General features: G+C 35.0%; 1 protein-coding gene across 1 annotated transcript; it reads left to right on the top strand.

Moving 5' to 3' along the window:
• The first annotated feature begins 10085 nt into the window (after positions 1-10085).
• On the top strand, positions 10086-24892 carry LOC110707071 (enhancer of mRNA-decapping protein 4-like). Its single transcript, XM_021885104.1, is given in 14 exon segments — positions 10086-10435; positions 10574-11346; positions 13156-13205; positions 13274-13430; positions 13552-13770; positions 14495-14623; positions 14890-15993; positions 15995-16414; positions 17669-18028; positions 20979-21098; positions 21220-21390; positions 22227-22391; positions 22780-22905; positions 24323-24892. Coding segments are annotated over 13 exon segments (4101 nt in total). The 5' UTR covers positions 10086-10435; positions 10574-10575; the 3' UTR covers positions 24632-24892.
• The last annotated feature ends 978 nt before the right edge of the window (positions 24893-25870 follow it).

Consider the following 25870-nt stretch of genomic DNA (forward strand, 5'->3'; position numbering starts at 1 on the left):
CGTTGACCCAGGAGTTTGGGGCTAACTGCCATAACCCCAACTCATACCCATCCAAGATCCGCTGAACAGCCGGATGTAGTGGGAAGCGCAGCCCAGCCCTGATGGTCGCCTCGTAGCAGCCAAAGCAGGCGCCATCATAACTAGTACCAGCCGGCCAGACGACTGTGTCTTCTGGATCCGGCACGAAAACTAAAAAGTCGGGGCCCATTGTGTGGTTCGCAATAAAGCTCCCCACTCTCTCCTGCATGGCCGTGATCCGGCCCCGTGGGACAGTGCAGTAGTAGGGGTTATTTTGCTCTCGGTAAGAGGCGGATGGCTCCGCCCAATTGTCCCCCTTCTCAACTGCGTGAGAAAGCCTCGCCTCTTGTAGGCGGCTGTTTTTCTCTTCTGTGTCCAGAGAAGCATGACCAGAAGAGCTAGACTCGGATTCGTCCTCTGACGAGTCCGAAGAGGACGACTCCTCCCCTCTCCCAGAGGGGCCCGCCTTCTCTCCTTTAAAAGGAGCAGGAGAGAATGTAGACTTGTCAACTGTAAAATTGGAAGGGGTCACTTTGACTCCTCCCTCAGAACTGCCGGCTTTCAAGCCGCTTTGGTTCACTTCCACATCTGGCGCCTGGTCAGATGTTTCACTAATCGGCACCCTGTGGGAGGAGCCGTCTGAGTTCGAGATCCTAGCAGTCCTTTTTGTTCTGGCCATCATGTTCTGCATAGACACAGAGACAGTCGAACTTTGTATAAAGGGCAAAGATGGGTCCGGAAAAGGGCAGGCGGCACTCCTAGTCCTAGATTCAGCCGTCCCCGGTGACCGGCTGATCACTAACCTAGGTCGTGTCGTGTGCTTCTGTGGTGCCATTTCAAAAAAGAATAAAATAAAGAGAAAATTAAGAGTAAGAGAACCGACGGTTACCTGAACGAGTGAAGTTGACGGAGTTCTAGAAATCCTGTGTAGTCGGCTTGTCAGAACAGGCGGTAGGTAGAAAGAGTCCGAAATGTCAGAGCAAGTTCAGGGGTCCGAATGTTCTCTCTAAAAAGTTCTCAAGTGTGAAAATGACTGAAGTCAACACACCCTTATATAGGCGAGGTGAGAAGGCGAAGGGTCACTTCCAAAATTCAAAATTTGGGCGGGAGAATCTCTCGGCCTTTCGCCGAGTGACACCTGTAGCAGACCGTCGCCTGTCACGGTGCGACACCTGTCACAGGTAACACGTGACCAGTCACGTGCCACCTGTGAGGGGCAAATGATTAGGGGATTTTGCTCCCACCAATCGGAATGCGCCACGTGGGCCAATCAGGTCCTGCCAAGTGTCCTCCAGTTGGAACTGTCAGGGTTTGCCACGTGGCACACGCCTATTTGTCCACCCTGGACCTATTATGTCATGACACGTGGCATCCTCCATGCCTAATGGAAAAACCGGCCACCTAGGCCCAACTTCCACGGGAAGCCCAATCAGCCCTAGGTTAACCTAAACCTAGGATTGGCACGTTTCCCAAGGTTATAAATACCTCCCTTAATCCTCATTAAGGGAGATTACGCACATTTAACACTCTCACCTAGAGAGACCATATCACTTTTATTTCCGCATTAATTACTCCTTAATCAAGTACTAACTTGACCGTCGGAGGCGGATCTCCAATCATCCGGAGCATCCGTTTGTTTTGCAAGTACAGGCGTCCGGTTCCAGTCTCGGAATTGTAACTCTCCCACAGGACATCAGAAAATCCCGAAACACCAGTCATTTATAGAAATTAGTGAATTTATTTTTATTGAACTTAACTTATTTAACTAAAATGAAATTATCATTACTAAATTTCAGATAAGATTAGAAAAAATAAATATATATTAGATAATTTAATGTTTTATATTCGACCTTTTTATTGCTATATATCTTAATTCCATAATTTAAAAAAAAAAAAAAAAAAGATCTTGCGCTCTATGTTAATTTGAGAATACATGAAGATTTAGTTATCTTATATTTTTTTTTATATTTTTATCTAACGGCCCTAAAGCGTTCATTAGCTTAAGCCACAAAATTTTCAAGAAGATTACATAAAGAAAAGGGAACGGAGGTAGTACATTGACTACATTCTAAGAAAACCCCCAATTGATATGTTTTTCCTTATACATCGTATGATTAAGGTATATGTAAATTTTAAGGGCTCGTTTGGTTGAATGTAGGAATTGCAAATTTCTTGGAAAATTGATTTTCCGTGAAATTGAACTTCCTAGGAAATTCTAAAAAGTGTTTGGTTAACTAAGGGAAGTGGAGATTCCCATGGGAAGTTCCACTTACTTAGGTCCCCCTAGGTAATTAACTTCCCCCATTTTGTGGGAAGTGGAAATTCATGGGAATTTCTACTTCCCATGAATTTTTCAACCAAACAATTTCAAAGAATTTCAATTCCTAGGATTTTCAACTTTCCATGTTTTTATTTGTCAACCAAACAACCCCTAAGTTTTGTCAAATCAAACAATCATATCATATTACGGTAGAAAAAATAAGTTTAGATTTTATCTAATGTTATACATAATTCCTAACCAAAAAATAAAGTAAACTAAACAGTGGCGGAGCCAGGATTTGTAATCCGGGGGGACAATTTTTAGATGTTTAATAATCGACAATAATTATAAGAAAAAAGAAATTGATCACATAAATTGTTTAATATATATTTGAAATCGCTTATGAGATATGACAATTATTCTTATATGGTGAAAGAGGAGTTGTTAAAAAATTAATTGCATATTAAGAAATTTATTAACCAAATTTTTTTTTTTATGCTGGTAAACCCCAATTTTAAGGTATGTAATCCTTAATAATCGATAAATATGATTTATCAAATGATAAGCATTTACACAAATTGATAGTAGATGTAAAGGGATTTGGGTTACATTTAAAAAAAAAAATAATAATAAATAAATAAACTTTCTTTGACTAAAAATAAAATTGGAAACTTAGTTCCAAACAAGCTATAAAAAAAATAGAATTTAGGCACACATAATTAGAGAGATAAAAAAATACGGAGACATGTGTTCATTACAAATAGTTTAATAACACATTAGTAATCACTATCAACAAGGCGATACTTGATTAAACAGTTAAATGAGAGTAATTAGAGGTTTGAAGACTTATAATACTTTGTATATATAAATTACATACTATATAATGAAATTTAAAAACCAGTAAAAAAAAAAATGGCAAAATCCAAAAACAAGAAAAAGAAGTTAAATAGGAGCACTTTGTATAAACTATAAAATGAAATAAAAATAAAGTCCAAAAATAGCAAAAAGAAACAAAAAAAATGATCGGGTAAAGAATCGAACCTAGGATCAAAGAGAAATACAAGCTTTACTCAAGCCCATCAACCACCAGACCAAATGTTGTCTTTGTTATATAAGGTATACATGTAAGGTATTTATTCTTATTTACAGCTTTTATTTAAGCTAACATAAATTAAATTTTTTTTTGGAAAAATGGGGGGACAACCGTCCCCCCTTGTTCCTACATGGCTCCGCCCCTGAAACTAAACATACTCATGGAGTCATGGTCAATAGAGCCTTGAGACACATTTTAAACAGGAGAAATTTAGGTTATGAGAAAGCTAGTGTAGCAGAGAATTCCCTTGAAGTCTACAAAATTGAAAGTACAGAATCACGAGAAAAGAGGGGAGAGAAAAACAAGAGGTACAATATAAATACTTGTGTAGTAAAAGTAGTACAGTACAGTAGAGTAATAGAGTATAGAATATAGATGTTGAAAATGCCCTTTTTCTTGAAAAAAGTGTAACTCCAACGGCAATATCCTCAAATCCTCTTCACAACAAAGAATGTAATCACGAATATCATAATAAAAGCCTATACAATGTGTAAGCAGCATTCTTGACATCAAGGCTGCTGGCACGGAAGTGACTTGAAGATTAAAATCATGCAATGTAGCCATGTAGGAACTAGGAGCCAATAAGTTGTACTCGTAGGTTTGCGCTTGCATAAGGATTAAGGAATGCATTGGCCGTCTGAGAGAGGGGTTGGGACGAGCTTATTTTCGACAGGGAATGTACAAGTCCCCGAGCAGGTTTGTGGTTTAAATTAATAATTTACGGGTTGAAGTGAACAGCAAAAGGACATACATGCGTACCGGGTAATGTTAGGGTGGGTAGTGACACATATTCACAGGTAATCTGAATTGAATCGATGTCCATTGTACATAGGATATATGTATCATGTGGAAATCGCGGTGTATTGAAACAAAAACCGTGCTTGTTTGTTGATAGTTTGAAGTGATCGACTCCCTTATTATAGAGTATAATTTGCACATGTGTTGCACATTGGCCTTCTTAGGAAACCCGGTGGGGGAATTCAGTTGGACAAATCCAGTCTAAAATTATTCATTCCCATGAATCAAGTAATGTTCTCTTGATATTCTTGTTGCCAGATATTTTGCTCTCAAACAAATTAATAATATTAATCTATATGAGTAATGAGTGTTTTATTCCTTAAACAATAGGATCAGTAACAATTGGATTATCTTGATCGCAAAAGGTAAAACGCAAACTGATGGACAGAACAAACACAAAGATCGAGAGAGCAGTTACCGCAAAAATCAAATTAACAGTGAAAGCTAATACGGAGTATAATTAAATTCAAGAAAATTAATGTTGAGACTAATTCAAAATCGTAATTAACAAGTAAAGAGACCTAAATTAAGAAACAATCATCATATTATATTTAAAATAAAAATAAAAACAACTACTATGAAAAAAAAGAATCCGATACAAAAATAAAAGAATTAATGGAACATAATGCTGAAAAGATCCTTGTAAGCAGAAATACGAAATCACTACGGAGTACTACATAATAATAATAATAATAATAATAATAATAATAATAATAATAATAATAATAATAATAATAATAATAATAATAATAATAATAATAATAATAATAATAATAATAATAATAATAATAATAATAATAATAATAATAATAATAATAATAATAATAATAATAATAATAATAATAATAATAATAATAATAATAATAATAATAATAATAATAATAATAATAATAATAATAATAATAATAATAATAATAATAATAATAATAATAATAATAATAATAATAATAATAATAATTAAAAGAAAGGAGGAGGAGCAAAATACAAATTGTGATCGTAATTGACGCCTAAAGGCTGAGAAACATCCATGGTATGCTTCAATTTGTGGAAACCGTTCTTGAAAACGCCGAAGCCGAAGAGAAAACCGATGGCGATAACAACCAGAATCAAACAAGTGCAGAGCATGCAAACCTTACTCGGACAGCAGCACATCTTGATTTCTTCTATGAGAGAGGAATTGAATTACAAGAGTTTGGAATTGAATTAAATGAGTTTGAAATTGAAGAGAGTTATACGAAATTCTTAATTGGAAATTAGGTAGGAATATGACTATTTATAAACAGAATTACGGATTATTTATTTTTTTTTAAAAAAAAACGGAAAAGAGCAGTTGAATTTGGGTTGGAATACAGAGAGGTGAGGTGAGGGTTGAAGATGGGAAATAGTGAAATATAACTCCCGTGGGCGTGATTATCTGATGATGGTAACTTGTTTCCAAACTGTTATGTTGCAGTTTTACCGAATATTGTGGCGTTGCGTTCAAGCTCCGTCTCTTTTCCAAATTAAGGCCTTGTGTTGGTCAACCCATTATCCTACATCATGGCCCAATACCCCTTTTTATTATTTTTTTTTGCTCATTTATTTGGTTTGGATTTGGAATCATGTCGCAACTTTTTCATTATCAAATGAATGTTGATCTATAGATTCCCTCCTCCATGTGATTTGTTTCTAAAAAATCATCTTCATAACACTTTCTTCCTCTTTCATTCAATATATAACAATCATCCACTTTTATTTTAATCATCATACAATTCATATCAATATTTTTAGTTAAATTTGTACTTTGCACAACTTGTATTCTAATAATGTCGTATCTATTAAGCAGGACATATTACTTTTTTAGGGTGTGTTTTATTCACCTGATTTTTACTTATCTGAACTTATCAACCCTTATCTGAACTTATTACACCTTATTAACACTTATTTTCACTTATTTGACCTTATTAAACCTTATTAACACTTATAAGTCTTTATTAGACATTATTTGTCATTCTTGAAACATATTGTGTAACATATTGGTAATATGAGTATATATATAACAATATATTAAAATAAAAGCAACAAAATATGAAAATATTAGCATTTTCATAATTTCAAATATTAAAAAAAATAAACACTGAAACAAGCAAAAGTGTATGTTGCAATAACACCAAATAAAATTTTAATCTTCTAATGCTTCATCATCATCATTCTCATCATCAATTTCTTCTGTATCATCCTCTACGACACCTCCAACCGACTTCCATATATCTTTTGTTATTTTATCCCGAATACGGTTCATAGCTTTTTTCCTTTGGATATCATACAAATTATAATCTGCTCTAGTCTCCATTTCTTCAACCTCTTGAAATATTAGTATCCCTAATTCGTATAGACAGATAAAATTGTGAAACGTAAATGTTGCAACAATGATAGACAATTGAAATGTTTCATCCATAGGTGGCATTATCTTTAAGATTTTTCATTTTTTCTTTAATACGCCGAAACATCTTTCAATTGTTGAACGTAAAGAGGAATGTCTTTAATTATATTTTTTATGCAAATGTTACTTTATTCTTATATGAAATAATGATAATAAAACACATAGAATATTTACAAAAAAAAAAAGTGAAAAGCAATCTTGATTAGTAATCTAATATATCATATCATATAACTAATATATAAGGCTAAACTTTTAGCCAGGCAACGAGATAGCGACACTTGGCGTTCTAACTTTTCGCCAAGTATCGTGCCACGTAGGATAAAAAAAGGTAGTTTTGAATTTTATTTTCAATCAAATTTGGATAGAATTTTAGGATAAAATTGTTAATTTAGAGTTTTTTTTTATAAAGTACCTATATTTCATATGTACAAATTGAATTATAATTTTATTCAAAAAAAAATTAGATTATAACTCTCATAAGTTATCATATAAATTTATTTTTTGTATCATAATATTTTTTTGGAGCGAAGGAATTAGTTCAAAATGTACCACATCCATGGTTTATAATATATTCTAATCAATTAAAATAATATACTTCACAATCTAATATAATTTTATTACTGTGTGTAGACCTGTCAATCAGGCTAGGTCACGAGTCATTTCAGACAAGGTAAAAAAAAAATCACCAATATTATTATTATTTGTCATTACATGTCTACAAGTTTAAATCGTCACAAAAATACGTCGATTCCTAACTAATTTTGTATCAATGATATATTTTAAAATTTGACATATAGATTAAAATATATCTTTAAATTAATAAACAACCCGGGCATCGCACGAGCATAAAACTAGTATATAAAAAGGGGAGTTTTTTCCCGAGTTTTTAGAGAGCCACGTAGGATCTAATTTTCTCAGCGCGCCATGTAGGATTATAAATCTTAATAGTAGCCAATTAAATAAGAGATTATTAATTTCTTTTAGAATTAAATAATTCAAATGTCATGTAAGCAAAATTGGCGAATGAGTATAAAAAAACGAATATTAGGCCCTGTTCTGTTCACCTTAATTCCAATTATTTCAGGGTTAATAACTTCATATAAGGGGTTAATAAGTTTAGATAGGTTCTAAATAAGATAAGTTCAGGAAAAATAAGTTCAAATAAGTTGTGGTAAGGGTTAATCAGGGCTACCAAGTTTACATTATAACTAAAATAAGTTCTAATAAGGGCTCATAAGTTCAAATAAGATCAGATATTCTCCAAACAAAAAAAAAAGATAAGATCAAATAAGTTTAGATAAATTAAGATAAGTTCAGATAAGTAAAAATCAGGTGAATAGAATTAGTCAAATGATCACTCGAACGTTGCTTCCTTATAACAAGTGCAAAGTGTTCAATCATCTAATAGTATCACTACATTCACTAGTGGGTGAGGGGAGAGGGGTTTTAAAAAAGTAAGAGCGTACTCAATTCACCTTACTAGAATGTACCCATGCAGGAAAAAAGTAGTATACGTGGAAGTTATAGATTTTTTTTGGGGAATGGAAGTTATGGATTTTGTTCATATTAATTTGGAATTGTAGCAGTTATTATTAGTAAGTTGTTCTAAAAAAAAGGAGAGAATGCATGAGAATTGAGAGTTGGAGTTCTAGAAACTAGAGCATACCCATGCTTTGCACGGGATACATTATACGCGAAAGAAAATTACCTAAAGTGAAATATTGGTGGTTATTGGTATCTCTTGAAAAAATACAAAAAGTTAAATTAAAAAAATTAGTGGGATGGATAAGGTAGTTATTGGTGTTTTAAAAAATCTAATATATAATTGCAGAGTCGTTTTCACCACAACCCTCCAAATCCTCAATCCTCAAATCTCATGCATGAGTTTTTTTTTTGTTATTATTATTATTTTTTAACCAGTAACTACCATTCCACTACTTTATTTATTTGTTTTCAAACAAAAAAACAAAAAAATATTGTATTTTCTTGAACTTGGTAATGCCTCACTTGACTTGCATTGACTTGAGTTACTTTAGATATGAATTCTTAAATATTAGAAAAACGAGGGAGCCCTAGTTGCTCACATTCAAAGGGTAATTAAGTAATCTCAACTAGTTATTGAAGGATAAAAATGTAATTTGATTTTTACTTGAGGTAACTTTATGAACTCTAGTTAACTTCAATCACCCACAGCGTATCAATCTCCTTATTCCTCCTCCTTGCTACTTACTCCTCCCTCCTCCTCCATTGAAGCTTACATTATTGAAGGCGCCACCATTGAAGACCACTAAAGATGACCCCATCCGACGCTTCTAGAGGCACTGACATAAACGAAAAACCCTAGAAAAAGATGTGAAATTAAGGGCATGGTCAACCCTAAAGGTTAAGGGTGACATGTCCTCCATTAAAACTAAACTGCTCAGGTCATAGTCATGGTGGTCGAAATTGAGTGGTGGATGGTCGAAATTTTTTGGATTTCATAGAGGACAGTGCTCGACACTTACTTTGTTCCATGATAAAATTAAAGATTTTAAACCACCATTAAGGCTCCGATCGCTGAAGAACAATAACTCCGGGCGGTTACAACAACAGTGCAGAGCCTTCAACAGATGAAAACATGATACTCCACAAAAGTAGCTCGTCCAACTTCGCCGGTGTTTGGAAACTTTCGTTTATTTGGTTTCAAACGCCTAAGTTAAGTGCTTATTGCTTAACCCTGGGTTAAGTGCCACATGTATACAAACATATAAAATAATATTGTTTGCGTTTCCTAGGATACCTATTTACAGAAATATCCGCTTGATGTAACAATATATGTTTCTCATTGAGATAACTTGAATTTGCTCTAGGAAAATATATCATTAATATTTTCCTTATTGATACTAAGTTGAGTTTAAATCAAATTTTGACCGAGCAAACTTTGAGATGGCTGTAACATGCTTAACTTCATTTATTGCTCGACTCAACTCTTAAAGTTCATGCCCACGCTTGCTACTTGTTGAACTTGGTAATGCCTCTCTCGACTCGTATAAACTTAAATTATTATAGATACTAGATATTAGATATTAGGAAAATGTATCATTAAATATTTTTCTTAGTGACACCAAATTGAGTTAAAATCAAATTTTGACTAAGCAAATTTCAAGTTAGTCGTAAGATGCTTAACTTGACTTGATTGAGACGATGTGATATTATATATTTAAAATACTCACTACCAAACAGGATAAAACACAATAAAATTTAAGTCATATTCCAATCCTTTATCGTTGTTTCAAATGTATACTATCACTATTGCATAAAATTATGTATCCAATTGCTTGTAACAAAGATTACGTTAGAGAAAATGTTAAATAGCAACATAATTATGTGAACCATTTGAGACAAACACAAGAGATTAAGCATAGAAAATCACAAACCTTAAATTGATCAAATTTGTTGTATCCCATTGAAAAATGAAATAATGAGTCATTAATAGGTGGAGAAAAAAACAGAAAAAAAAGAAGAGGAAACATAAAACGAGTAATTCCAAGGCAATGTGAGTATTGAATATTGATAGAGCTACTCCGTAAGTCCGAAGTAGTGAGTGAGAGAAAGCGAAAAAGAATAGAAGAAGAAAAGCGTGGCCTGGCCTGAATTTGCAATTTATCTTCCCAAATCTCCTTTCTCCCAAATCCTAATTCTCATTACAAAACAAATCCCTACTTTTTTTTTTTTTTTTTTTTTTTTGTTTTTGTTTTTGTTTGTTCGCCGATTTACTGCTTCTCGGGGGTTCATTTTCGGTGCCCCTTTTCAATTCTTTGTGTTTTTTTTTTGTTTTGTTTTTCCTCCATTATTGGATCTCAAGGTAGAGTACTACTTTCTCTCTCCTCCTAGTCTCCTACTCTTTTTTTTTAAATTATTATTTAGATTAGATCTGTTTTTCATTTGTATTTAATTTTTGAATTAATTTAATTTAAGTGGGGATGTGTTTGTGAATTTGTAGAGATGGCTTCAACTGGGAATCCAAATCAACTGCAGACGGCGGCGGCGGCGCAGCAACAAGCACAAGGCGGCAGCGGTGGTGGAGGAGGCCAATTCGATATGAATAAGTTCTTCAAACCCTCGAATTTAGCATCAGCACCACCACCACCACAGGCGGCGCAAAACCCTAACAATTACGGGCCATCCGCTTCGTACCCTCCTCCGACTGCCGGTCCATACTCTTTCCCACCTCAAAACCCTACTCCTCCTTATTATCATCACTATCCTCCTCAAGATCAAATGCATCACCAAAGGTCTGTTTCTTTCCCTACTCCTCCTCTTCAGCCTGTTCCCAGTGCTCCTCCTCAAAACCCCAGCCCCGGCGCCCGTCTCATGGCCTTGCTTAGCAGTCCTCCTCCCGATTTCAATTACTCTCATCAAAACCCTGCTCCTGTACCTGCCCCTATGCCGTCCTCCTCCATGCCTCCTTCTGTTCCCGTCTCTCCTACTGTTGTTCAGCCCGCCCCTATTCGTATGCCTAGCAGCAAGCTTCCCAGGGGACGCCATTTGCTTGGCGATCATATGCTTTATGATATCGATGTTAGGTCCCAGGGCGAGGACCAGCCTCAGTTGGAGGTCACTCCCATTACCAAGTATGTCTCTGATCCTGGCCTCATCCTTGGTCATCAAATTGCCGTCAACAAAACTTATATATGCTATGGCCTTAAGCTCGGAAATATTCGTGTTCTCAACATTAATACCGCCTTGAGGGCTCTTCTTCGAGGTCACACTCAGGTTTCTTCTCCCCTCCTAACCATTTTCATGCTTTTGTACTTTTACTATTACTTACTCTGTAATTGACAATCAACCATTCGCTTTCTTTCATTGTTACAACTTTAACAAAATGGGGTGGGGGACTGGGGGGAGGGGCAGGATATATTCTTCATTTGCTTTTGTCCTTTTTAGTAAGCTATCCTCACTTAAATCCTTGATCTTCTGAATGAACATTGTATTTATGGTAATGCATAAAAGATCAGCTGTGACCGACTAGTGAAAAACCTTACTTGCCAGTTCATACCCTATTACCAAAATTAGAGAATTGACATCGTTTATATTACAAATTATTGATATCTAAATGTAAAAAACATTTGTATAATCACATCTTTAGTTTGGACTAGGTTTATATATACAATTGTGTTGTAACATCTTATCCAAGAATACATTAGGAAAATAAAGTTTTATTATTCTCGCACTCGCTAGATTGTTTAATCAGGATATAATAGGTAACTTATACTATTCGTGCATTCTTGCTTACGTAATTTATTCCAGCTGAGTAATTATTTACTTGTATTAGTTATTACCATATGTAGTTGTAATCCCTCCGTGTGTCAATTTACAAGCTTTCATTGCTTTATATACGTTTATTAAAGGCAGACTTATCATCTTCTCAATTTGTTCAAGTGTGAAATCAGTTTAATAGGTTATATGCCTATTAAGAACTTCATTGTTTAGTATCTGTATGTTATATGTTGCGACATACGAATTCTCTAATTACCGGTGTCATGCCTGTCATTTGCTGTAAAAGAGGACCAATTCTGTTATTCGTATCGAGTTTAATGACATATAAATGAATCTTCTTTTTTCATCAAAGTATTATGGTAAATATTTCTCTCTGTTTAGCCTTGGAACATTGTTGCCAAATATGTGCCTGATTCATATCCAATAATTAAAGAGGAGCCTTTGTGTGCCTGCCTGACTATTCTATATATTTTGACCAGTTTGGGCTATCTATCTGTTGGAAAGGAAAATATTACTCTGATAATAGTTATTATTCTTTGGTATGACCAGTTGTGGCATCTTAGAAGAAATTGCTTGCTGACTGCTGTAAGCTTGATACTGTAGGCTGTGTAGGAGACTAGGGGTCCTATAAAGCTATTAATTTTGACAATGAGAGCTTTCTTAGTCCTTGTTCACTTCAACTTGTACTGTCAAACTACGTTATATTCACTGAAAATAATTTTAACTTGCAAAATAGTTTTAATTTTCTGTGGTTAACTTTTCCTTTTATTTTGGCTTTGAAGTAAGAAGGAACCCAGATGACAAAATAAACCCAGCAAAATCAGGCTTAATCAATAAATACCATTCTCACTCAATGAAAATAACTGTTAACTAGTATAAATCAATTACTATATTTCAGCTTAAATGTGAAGTGAACATTGCCTTAGTAATAATAATGCTTTTGGTTTCTTCAGATAGTGTTTAATGCCGTACAATGAGTTCTGTATCTTGCTTAGGGTTGCAAGTCTAACTGTCTTTCACTTATGTATCCTACAATCTATGGCTTTTCATTTATCATGAATTTTGAACACCCCCCTCTCCCGAGCCTCACCCCCTTCCTTAATTTTAAATTAATATTTTTTTAATTTCAACAACTGTTTCCAGTAGAAAGTTAGAAGTTCATTTTAGAGATTTACCTTTACCTGGTTTTCTTTTGGGTTCCCCCTTGCACTTTTGCATTTTCGCTTGAAGTGAAACAGCTATGCTTTTTACCAGCTGGATTTCCTGTCTTTTGTTTTTTATTTTTTTTCCTTTCTTGTTCTGTAGAGGGTAACAGATATGGCCTTCTTTGCGGAAGACGTTCATCTTCTGGCTAGGTATTACTTGACTGATTATTATGTTTTTGCGAATTTTATCTTTGAGTTAACTGACAAGATTTATGCAGTGCAAGCATAGAGGGACGCATTTATGTATGGAAAATTTCTGAAGGCCCAGGTAAGGAAGATAAGCCGGAAATTTCTGGAAATATTGTGCTAGCTATTCATATAACTGGGAATGAAGGATCTGTTCATCCACGAGTTTGCTGGCACTGTCACAAACAAGTAATTATCAACTTCTAATTTTACATGCTTTTAAACTACCCCATTTATCATTTAACGTCTTTCAAAGAGGTGTTGTGTATTATTTTGTGCTGATTGATTTTGTTAACTATTAAATCTGCAGGAAATTTTGGTTGTGGCCATTGGAAAAACTGTCCTTAAAATTGATACTACAAAGGTTCGCAAGGGTGTTGAATTTTCTGGAGAGGAGGCTCTTGCATGTCCTTTGGACAAGCTGATTGAAGGGGTTCAGCTAGTTGGTAAACATGAAGGGGAGGTTACCGATTTATCAATGTGCCAATGGATGACGACTCGTTTGGTTTCAGCTTCCAAGGATGGAACAGTGAGTCAGCTCCCTTACTATGTGGATGTTGGAACCTGTATTAATATACACATACAATGTCAATCTATCAATCAAACTCTTAATCCCATAAGTGGGGTTGGCAATATACACATACATTGATTAATAAAAAATTCTTATAAAAAAAAAATGTTTAGTGAAAATCAAGTGAAAAGAATTGGGCCTTATATGTCACTTTTCTGGTCAAATTTATGTTTCCAGATGAAGAGTTTTTTAGGCTCTCTCAATTAGTAGTACCTAAGGCGTCAGGTATTTGAATCTATAGTTGTTTTCAACGAGTTTCAGTTTTTCACTTTGGTAAAATTGGGACTCTGTTTCTGTTTGCTCATAAATCCAAATATTGCTGTTGTCAATAATAGGGAATCTATTAGTTTTTTACCCTCTTGTTACCTTATCAATGGTTACTAAGTTACTTTGAAGTGAGTTGTTTTTCATTCTTTATAAGATGAATGAAAAGCTTGTGATATAACTCTTAATTTACTAGTAGAACTAATTGATCCTTTTATGAATTATACTTAATTTTATACTATTATTATAAAACACTTATTTTGTTTATATATTCTAAGGCTTCAAGCATAATGTTTACTTGTCCTTCTGAGTTATGACCAGTGACTTTTGAAAAAAACTCTTGTTTAGTAATATATTTTCATATGTAATCAGTGATTGATAAAGTTGACAACCTTAATTTTCAATCTTTGGTCTTCAGATTAAGATTTGGGAAGATCGCAAGGCAGCGCCACTTCTGGTATTGAGGCCCCATGATGGTCATCCTGTTGATGCAGCCAAGTTTTTGGCTGCCCCACACCGACCAGACCATATCATGCTGATAACAGCTGTAAGCCACATCCTTTTCTCTTAAATATTTTCTTTATAGGGCTCACGTGATTATGTGCTACCTTCTAGAATGCAGCTATTCTTTTTAGCTGGTATAAATTTTATTTTCTTTTGCTTTTTACATGCATTTTTTTAAAAAAAATCTCAGTTAATGGGGAGTTCTATACATCTTGCTTGAAATTTTGGATGTTCTATGGCTAATATTGGCCTGCTAGAATAATTATTTGTTTGCTAATTTTTATCTAACTTTTGTTATTCCTAATTCAGGGACCACTTAATCGAGAGGTGAAGCTTTGGGCTTCTTCTGACGAAGAAGGATGGTTGCTGCCTAGTGATGCTGAATCTTGGAGGTGCATACAGACACTAGAGCTGACAAGCTCTGCTGAACCTGAAGCTGAGGAAGCTTTTTTCAATCAGGTTGTGGCCTTGTCTCAAGGGGGACTTCTTTTACTAGCAAATGCCAAAAAGAATGCTATATATGCGATTCATTTAGAATATGGTGCCACTCCAGCAGCAACCCGGATGGATTATTTATCAGGGTTTACAGTCACTATGCCTATCCTAAGCTTTACTGCTACAAGTGATGTTTTGCCTCACGGGGAACACCTAGTTCAAGTTTATTGTGTCCAGACACAAGCCATACAGCAGTATGCTTTGGACCGCTCACAATGCTTGCCACCACCATTGGAAAACTTGAGTTTAGAAAAATCGGAGTCCACTGTTTCTCGTGATGCAGCTGAATACGTTCCTGGCTTAGAGCCATCTGGAAGCAAATCTTTTGAGGTTCCCTATTCTGCAGCCAAATCAAGTAACCATATTAGTGGTCTAGGGAGCTCACCTGAGATTAAGTGTCCTGCGAATGATGCTTCTGATGCAACATCCGTGCAGGATATCACTACTGCAAATGTGGATTCCAACTCTACTTTGTTATTACCAACATCGAGCAATGCTGATGTTGTGTCTGTTGCACCACCTCCTCTTCCTCCTAGTCCAAGGTTATCTAAAAAATTCAGTGATTTGCGCGGTGATCAAGCTGCTACTGATTATCCTGTTGATAGGCAAATGGATAGTGCACAGACTAGTTCATCGGCTTTGCCTGCCTCAAATGAAGATAGCCGAACTGTACAAGGGAATACTTCTGATGCTGTTCCTACCATGTTTAAACACCCAACTCATCTTGTTACTCCTTTTGAGATTATGGCTACATCTTCAGCTGATGCAACCCGTGTGTCTGAAAATGGTGAAAATGAGGCTAAAATTCAAGATGATGTTGTGAGTAAAGATGCAGGAAATGTTGAGGTTGAGGTTAAAGTTGTAGACGAAACTGGATTTGGTAACAGTGATGAGTCTTCTCGGCAAGTAGATCCTCAAGTCATACCAGACAGAAAGGAAAAAATCTTTCTTTTCACAGGCATCAGATCTGGGGGCTGATATGAGTCGGGAGTGTTGTGCATTACCCTCTGAGACATCTATAATGGAAGAAGCTAGAAATAGCATAATGGAGGCTCTAGCACAACCTTCAAACTCAGGTGAGGAGGAAGGAGATGAAGCCAATAATGATGTGTCTAGGAAAGCTGCAGACTATGCTGCTACAACACCGGTGCCACAGTCTCCTACACCAGGTGCCAAAGGGAAAAAACAGAAGGGAAAGAACTCTCAAGCATCTGGTTCATTATCTCCTTCACTTAGTGTTTCAAATGCAGCAGATTTGTTTCAAGCGGGTTCGGGTGTGCAATTTGTGGAGCCCTCTTCTAGTTCACAGATGCTGGCTATGCACGAAACACTTAATCAGGTCATAATTCGAATTTCAATTTCAAAACTGTTTTACACTTTTTAGTGCATCATAGGATCTTGCACAGTATAGATTCATAATTTTTCATCTGTTGGATTACAATGGACAGATATTAGATGGCTTTGTAAACTGTGGTGAATATTTATAGTGAAGCAGCCTATGATAATTTTATATTGATTCAAGGGTCACTAGGAAGTAGGAAACAATCTTTCTGTTATGAGTGTTATCATATGGGTTATGGGTAAGGTTGTGTCTTGTGTATGTCTTATCCCCTTACCCCGCTTAGCGCAGTAGGCTGTCTGAGTCCTTAGGGTGATGTAACTGATGTGAACTATTTGATATTACTTTATGCTAAACCACTTTTGGCCTTAGCCACAGGTACCAAAATTGAATATCGATTCCTGAAAGTATTAGCATCTCCTAAAGTTATGCTGCAATAACTATAGACTGTATGGTTCTATTCTGTTTGACATAGGAACTTATCTCTGTGTGTCGATATTAAGTAAATTAAGTCAACCAAAAGTCTAGCGCTTGAAAAATTCAGGCAGATAATCTGATTTGCCTTGTCCAATATTTAAAAATTTGGGTTTAGATGCTTAATAACAAATGTTTTTTGTGGGGGTGTTAGCTAAATCTGATTTCATTGGAGTTTGACCTGAATCTTGATGTATTCAACTTCAGTCTGATTTTGTTGGATTTCAACAGTGAGTGAATCTGTCCAACCTTTAATAAGCGTGCAGTAGAATCCTGGTTATCTCGAGGTTGAAGGTTGTGTTAATTTTCTTCAGTTGTTGGTTGAGATCTTGTTTGTGCCAACTGAATCGCCCATATTGACAATTTTAGTTTTTGGGGTTTGCAGTCTGGTCATTATTTCTTGCATTTTGTGGTTTTTGAAAAAAACATTTCTCTCAGCCCCCTTCTTCATTTAGTTGTGGCTTGGGAGGAGCGGGGGAAAGAGGCCAAGAGCTAGACAGTGACTTACAGACTAATACAGAGCCTGATAATATCATGTGGCGTTTGCTTTTTTAATATAAATATGTTTGTGTTAATATAGATAAAAAGTAAATGATGTGCCTGTTGTCTTTGCTCCTATCAATTTTGTATGTTACATTGTTATCTTTACTTTCTTCCAATCAATTACAACAGCTTCCTGCATTTCTACTTCAATATTTCCACGAGTCAATTCATGCTTGACATTTGGCTGTATTTTGCGTTCTATGTTCCATCTCACAGTTCCCAATTCATTTTCTGCAGATATTAAATGCGCAGAAAGAAATGCAGAAGCAGATGAGTACAGTTGTTTCTACACCAATTACTAAAGAAGGTAGAAGGCTAGAGGCGGCTTTAGGACGGAGCATAGAGAAGGCTTCAAAGGCCAATACTGATGCTTTGTGGGCTCGCACACAGGAGGAGATTACTAAACTTGAGAAGTCGTTACGAGATCGTATGCAGCAGATACATGGTTTGGTAAATAACATGGTGAACAAGGACTTTCTTGCTGTGCTTGAGAGAACATTGAAGAAAGAATTGGCTGCTGTTGGCACAAATGTAGCTCGTACAATAAGTCCAGTTATTGAGAAAACAATTTCTTCAGCTATCACAGATTCCTTCCAGGTTAGTCCCTTTGTTGAAATTAATTTTAGACGACCATGATACAACATTGTAGCATGTGTTAAGTGGATTCAGTTAATATAATATATTTTAGGATGTAGGCTTATTATTTGTGTATTATGTTGATTAAGAGAAGAGCTATGAAGCACATAAAGGTTCCCACAGTGACATTTCACTGTTTCTTGTGCATTTTGGAGTTTAAGCATTTTAAAGCAAAATAAGTGTCAGCAATGTGTCCAAACGTTGAGTTCCTCAACTTTTAGGAGGTAGTGTTGCAGTGTTTCAATCAATAGGAATGCCTAGTGAAACATCTGAGGATATGCATAGGAAATGGAGTTCAATTTCATAGCCTTCTAACTCCGTAGTATAGGAAAAACAGAAATTAATGCCTGATGAAGGTTAGATGCTAATATATCTATCACACAATCACACCTATTTGTTCAGTCATCTTTCGGAGATAAGGTATCCTTTATTTAAAATTTGAGATTAGATTTTTTCATCGTGATCTGACTGAAACTGTTTATTTTGTTAGGATTGAATCTCGATTTGTTCAATATAAATTAGAGCATTTCTACATTGGTTTGGTAAAATGTGCTTCCACCTGAAAGCAAAATGATAGGCTATCACTGAGTTAATATAACTGTACGCTTAATGTATTGCCTATCTTCGTTTTTTACCTTCTTTTTTTGAGCATGGATACTTGATGCTCACATGTATTGAGGATGCTCACATTTATAGCATGTAGGCCGTGTACTCACCTAAACATTGAAGACTAAGATAACTTTGAGCTGTGATATTTTGCTTTATTGTTAGGTGGGCTAAGATGCTTTTATCGGAAAGGAATAGTTGCAGTATACTTCTGAAAATTTCTTTTCGCATTCTCCATCCCAAAAGCTTACCTTACCACCACCACCTACTCATCCTATTACCATTATATGTTCTGTAAACAACAACATTCCAGCAGCTTTGTCACTGAAAACATAAGAATATTCTAAGGGAAATCAATGAAATAGGCCAATAAGGGCAGTAGTGTACCCTGTTGGGGATTTAGTGATTATTTGGGGAAAAAAATATGTTCATTAGAAAGATTGAGGGATGAGGAGGTAGAGAATCAAAATCTGATATCTTGATTTCAAGTAAAAAAATCTCTAGTTTTTCTACTTATATTCCTTTCATTTTGCCCACTTTCTCCCAACAACTAATTGAATATTGAAAGATGAAATCTATTTGATTAAAAAAAAAATCTAGATATTCTGGGGGCAGTGCTCAGTTCAACATGAAGGGGAGAGTATCTTTTTAATAGAACATGTAGTCAATGTAGAAGATGGTAATTGAAATTTGAAACATGTAGGAAGAATTGCAGAGTATCAACATGTGTCAGTCTGAGGAAGTACTGGACCCTCCAGTTCCTTTTTAGAACCAGAGGGTAACCAAATCTTAATAAACTTTTCTCTTTGTCAAGTTTATGATAATAAAATTATCAATATACTATAGTTAGAGAGAGAAATTTAAGCTATAAACAGAGCAAAGTAAAGGGTAGATTTTGGATGATCTTTTTAAAATTAACCTTTACTTTTTTTTCCTCCCCCCCCCTCTAGTATTTGACTGAAATTCTCCAACTTGGAAACCCTGATACAGAAACAATTGTTTTTAGTTTTGGTCAAATTGTCACGAGACATGCAATTTTTTAAACTTACTTTTTATCTGTAACCTTTACTTCTGTCCTTGTATTGATTCTAAATGAAACAAGTGGATGAAAGCCTGAAATCTCCATCTTGGAATGCTTGATAGAGAAACATTTATCATAACCGAAACAATTGATTCTGTGGTGTCGTGTCTGTTAAATTGTCAAGAGACCTGCAATTTACATTCATAGCTTTCTCCTAATTTTTCATTTTTCTGCTGTATGCTTGTAACCCTATCTGATTACATATTTCAAGTTAAAAAACCGTAAAAAGATTGAATTGAGGATTGTTAAAGAGACTAAATTTGAAAAGTTTAAGTAAGCTAAATCAGAAGGGGGAAATGTCATTTTCCATTTGAATTTTAACCCTTTCTTTCTCTCTTTCATCTAATAGCTGAGTCGTTTGTCGAGATATAAGGGAGAAAAAGGAGATCTGAATAGTGGTAATGATGGGGGTAGGTGGGGCCATGTGGATCTGCCTTAAAAAAACCACAAAAAGAAAAAGTTGAAAAAGCAATTAAAAATGTAGGATATGGAAAAGAATAAAAATTGGAAGACACAAGTGGATGGACCTAAATGCTACTTAGGAGATAGAGAGAATACCTACAAATCTACAATTTATCAGAGCATTGTAAAAGGTTTCTTAAATACTCGTTTAGGCATTTGGCCTATTGCAGATAGCCTAACTTAAAGTTTTTGTTTTATTGTCCAAATGATCGGTTATAGGTTGTAAAGTCATTTTTTTACATAATAAACTTTTGTCTGGTGAAAATTGATGTAATTTTTTCTTCCGGTACAAAATGGATTTTCTGTGCCCATTGACGATCTTACTTGAATTATAGAGTGTTCATTTGCTGACAACTTGCATGTTCTTTTTTTATTTTATTTTATTTTATTTTTTAATTTATTTTTTTATTAAGTTGTAGTACATGGGCTATATCAATTTCCATTATTTGATGTCAACTGTATATACAAATTATTCTTGTACCATCTTTAAAATTATTTGTTTTTTTTTTCTTCTTTTTTTCAAATTATGTATCCCTAGGGCTAGGAGTGTGCTATTTTTTATTGAAGGTTTATTGGTGCTGATGATAATGTTAGTCGAATTATATGAATACTACCAATTCCTAATGCAGTTCCTACAAAATCTTGTTCTCTAATTGCAATGGTATTTATGCATGTGTTTTGCTTACCGCAATTTATTTCTTCGTATAGTTTACTAGTTATATCTTTTTGCTATTGATAATGCTTTCTTTGACTGTTACACAGAGAGGGGTTGGTGACAAGGCAGTGAATCAATTGGAGAAATCTGTAACCTCAAAACTTGAAGCTACTGTTGCCAGGCAGATCCAAGCTCAGTTCCAAACTTCTGGCAAACAAGCACTTCAGGTATATTTGGATTCTTATCTACATCAATTCACTTATGTATTGTCCTCTATATAAGGAATTTATATGATGTGTACTGTTTCAGTTATCTTTGACCGCATAACAATATGGTAATTGTTTGTAGGATGGATTGAGGTCTTGTTTGGAGGCTTCTATCATCCCTGCTTTTGAGATGTCCTGCAAAGCAATGTTTGAGCAAGTTGATTCTGCATTCCAGAAGGGAATGTCTGAACATACAGCAGCAGCACAACATCAAATTGAATTAACAAACTCTCAGCTAGCCCTTACCCTTAGGGTATGATCTAACACTGTTAATGATGACTGTGACATGGGATATGTTTTATTGTTGTGTTGATCTTGTTTCATCTTGGGTTTATAGTACTGTTAGTTGCCATGCTGCCAGCTTGTATGTACATTATGAGATTGCAAAATATCCCTATAGAATCATGGCCTCATGGGCTTTCAAAAGAATGTCCAAAGTTAGATTTGTGAGTTTGAGGTGGCATCATTCTGTTTTTTAAGTTCAGACTTTAGAATAATATAAATTTGCTTTATCTTCCTCTTAATAATAATTAACATTAATGTGGTATTTTGCTTCTATTGTTCTGATATTATTTCTTATTGCTACTTTTATGTTGTATTTTTATGGCAATTCTTTTCTGAATGTTGTCAATCTTTCTTGGTGAAGAATTGTGAGTTATGGAGTGTTATGAAGTGCCTTTTCTGTTTTGCTTTATTTTATTTTCTTAAATCATTAACATTATAAGCTGTTAAGAATAATCATACACGATTGTGTTATGAGATGTTTGTCAGTTAGGTGATGCTCTGAATGTTCAATTAATCATATAGGCATGTGTGAGAAAGTTTCTCTCTTAGGAATTGATGGCGAATCTAGTCGTCATTCTTCTTATTTTCTGTTCAACCTGTAAATGGTTCTGCACTGTATTGCATTTATATGTAGCCGTTTTATGTTTTTTGTATGTTGCACTTGATGTATCATCTTCATCCTGTTTCACTTAGTCTTTCATAATGGTTAAAAACACTAGTTTTGGGTGGTGAAGGGTCGTCAAAGTTTTTTTTTGTTGGTTGCACATATTGTTGCTAACACTGCACTCATTTTCAATTACGCAGGATGCTCTAACTTCAGCTTCATCACTGACTCAAACCTTGAGCGGAGAATTGGCTGATAATCAGAGGAAGTTGTTTGCTCTTGCAGCTGCTGGTGCAAACTCCAAAGCAGGAAATACGCTGGCCACTCAATTGAGCAATGGACCTTTGTCGGGTCTACATGAGAAGGTCAGCTAATGACTTTATGCCTCTTAAAGGATTGGTTAACTAATAGTTCTAGGCCTTGTTGGTTCTTAATTTTTACATTGACCTTTTTATCTATTGCATTTGACGTTTGCACTGTTCACATACCATACTTTGACCATATTATTTTTACCATTATACTTTTATAAAAAATAATTGTTATTGTGGAAACTGTTACGAAGTGTTGCTTTTTCTTAGTGTATATCTTCAAATTATCAACTTTTAACATTATGCAGTTAAAAGACATTAATGGTCAAAGTTGTGCTTTACAAACGTAAATATTAATTAGAACAATAAAAACAGGAAGATTTCTATTTAGACGACTGTTTTGTTTGGTTAACTTGGATATTGAGCAATCTCATGTGTGTCATAGGTTGAGCAGCCATTTGATCCAACAAAAGAGCTATCTAGACTCATCTCTGAACACAAGTATGAGGAGGCATTTACTGCAGCTTTGCAAAGAAGTGATGTGACCATCGTCTCCTGGTTATGCTCACAGGTATGGCTTATGTTTTTGTGTAGAAGTTATTGAACATTATTCTGGTTAAGATTGGCCGATAGAGCATGTAGGTTGGTAAACAGTTTTAGATATGAGATACGGAGTAGTATTATTTCTGATTGTCCAGTGTCTTAGATGTACTTTATATACTCCGTAGTAAATATGTTGAAATACGTAATTGGACTGTGAAACGCCTGATGAAAGGGAACTTCAATTGTGGTTTCACTAATAAATTTCTAATTGGCTGTTTGAGTGGGGTGGCTGTAGAGTGGAAAGAGGGAGAGAAACCTGACTGGATGGGTAAAGAGATTGATTAAAAGCTTGATACTGAAAAAGAAAGGAGGGGAAGGAGAGACAGGGTTGAGTGAAAAGTATAGTTTTTAAGACAATATTTTAGAAATATATCTTGTACCAATTCTTTTCATATATAGAGAAATGCAGAGTATTTTGTTCATTTGTTTTTTGGATATTATGTTTGATGCCATGCTGTAATACCTAATATGTGAAAAGCTCTTTGCTGCTGCTAAATTGAGCCTGATAGGAGATGATTAGTTGATATAGCAGAAACAGTTCCTGCTTTTACTTTCCATGTGGAAAATTGTTGATACCCAATATAATTCTTTATTTTGTTAGCAATAAAACAGTATAGGCTTTGCTTTAAAAGGTGTGAGGCGCACATGAAAATGTTACATTACTTTAGAAACTTTGAAGAGGACACTCGACTACTTCAATCAGTATGTGTGGGGTTGGATCGTTGGGGTCCCTACCTGGCACAGTGAAACAATAAGGGAGGAAAATAATCAAATCAAAAAGGTAACTGAAGAGAGGCTGAAAGGAGTAAAAAGATGGGTAAAAAGTAGGAGGCACATGAAGGTGGACTTTGTTCAGTATTAGATAAATAAAAAAATGTTACCTCCGTAACCTCTGTTTAAAATTTGGATTTCCTCTCCCCTCAAAATAGATTTCTTCTTTCGCTTGCATCATAAGAAAAGGCAGCCCAGGCAAGGCAGCCTGAGGTGCACGTCTTTTGGAACGCGCTGCACCTTACGAGGCCAATGCATTTTTTCAGATGGCGCCTGGGTACACTTTTCTATAATAATTACTAAATTTTGGAAAGCAGAAATTGAAGGGGGAAAAATACTCTGCCTTGTTGGATGAATAATATTAACTTGTTTGTTTTTCTTGCTCTATGTTAAGACCATTTAGGTACCTTAGATTGTTTGTTTCGGTGTATAATCTTGGTGGATTGCTGACTGTGGTGGCTTGAAACTTGACGTTACACATTTAATCAGCATAGTCTGTCATTGCTTTCATTAATTGCCTAATCATTTGCAGTTCCGTATAACTCTTAACTGGCTTTCTTGGTACTGTTTTAAGACAGATGCTCATGTAGTTATTTGCTCAATGTGGCTACCAGGTTGATCTACAGCGTCTTTTGTCAACGATGCCATTGCCTTTGAGTCAAGGTGTCTTACTCTCACTTCTGCAGCAGCTTTCTTGTGATATAACAAAGGATACAGCAAGGAAGTTAGCGTGGATGACAGATGCCGCTGCATGCATACACCCGCATGACCCAATGATTGCAGTGCATGTGCGTCCGATTTTGGAGCAGGTTTACCAGATATTGAACCATCAACGTAGCCTTCCTACAACCTCATCCTCAGAGTTGTCGAGCATCCGGGTTGTGATGCACGTCATCAACGCCATGTTGCTGACCTGTAAATGATCCATGCAATGTACCTGTTTCAAGTTATTCTGTTGATTTTGACTGTGAAGGTGGATATTATGTATAGGTGCGCACTTTTTTTCTTCTCCCTCTTGTCAAGGGTTGGAAACTTTGAAATTGGAAATGATTTATGGTTTAGTAGTTTTTACTTTTTATACATGCTATGAAAAGATGAACTTGATGCTGCTGATTAAGGCTTATAATTAATTGGAGAAATAAAAGTAAGATGGAAAACAACTCCATCTCGATTTTGTGCCTTCATTAGAGTTGCATCAAAATCTTTATTCCAGTTTTTCTTATATGTACTCACTTTATAACCTTGCTAAATGAAGGAACCTAAACCAAACCTGATAATACACTGTTAAACAATTTAAACTAGTAAGTTTTAAAAAAATGGCAAAACTATGCCATGTTGCCACCTATGTATTGATTTTTAGTTGAGAATTTGAGATTTGTTGATTGAAATTATACAATAGTAATGACAATTATTTGTAAAAGAGAAGATTAAAAATGAGTATCTTTTGTTTAGGAGCGTGGCATTATGAAGGTAGTGACGCAACAACAATATTTCAAGGATTTTGGGTCACCAAAAATGCATGGATGTTAGTCAGAAAATATAGGTCTTTTGCTGATTTAGTGCTCCTATTTCAGATATTTCCTCAACCCTAATTTTTTTGTTTTGTCCCTAATTTTCTTTGGTCATGCGGCGCATTGATTTACTTTCTTACCAACATGTAGTCCCATACTCAATTATTTTCTCTCTTGTTTATAGTTGCTTGTGCACTTTTTAATTCTCAGCTTTACATACATAATGCTTATCTAGAGATATTTCAAGACATTTTTCTAAGTCTTAAATCTTAATGTGTACTATAAAGTATCACGGGTTAGGTTTTTTTTTTTTTTTTTTTTTTTTTTTTTTTTTTTTTTATTTTATTTCAAGGGTATTGTTATATGTAGCCCTAATGACTATATATAAACATTACATTTACTCTGGGAAATTGTATAAAATTAGGAATTCATGACAAAAACACGCGTAAATCAGTGTTATTAGTGTGATATCTATGTATAACATTTTTCATTTTTTAATTTACAATGTTTATCAAGACATATTTTAAGATAATTACAGAATAAGTTGTGTATTGATAACTAAAATAACTAACACGGAACAACTAATAAAGGCTACAACTTTAGAAATCAATAAGGTTAAAACGTTGCATCCAAAACCAATGTAGCAAGCAA

This window comes from Chenopodium quinoa, unplaced genomic scaffold, assembly GCF_001683475.1.
Source record: "Chenopodium quinoa cultivar QQ74 unplaced genomic scaffold, ASM168347v1, whole genome shotgun sequence".
Taxonomy (NCBI): domain Eukaryota; kingdom Viridiplantae; phylum Streptophyta; class Magnoliopsida; order Caryophyllales; family Amaranthaceae; genus Chenopodium; species Chenopodium quinoa.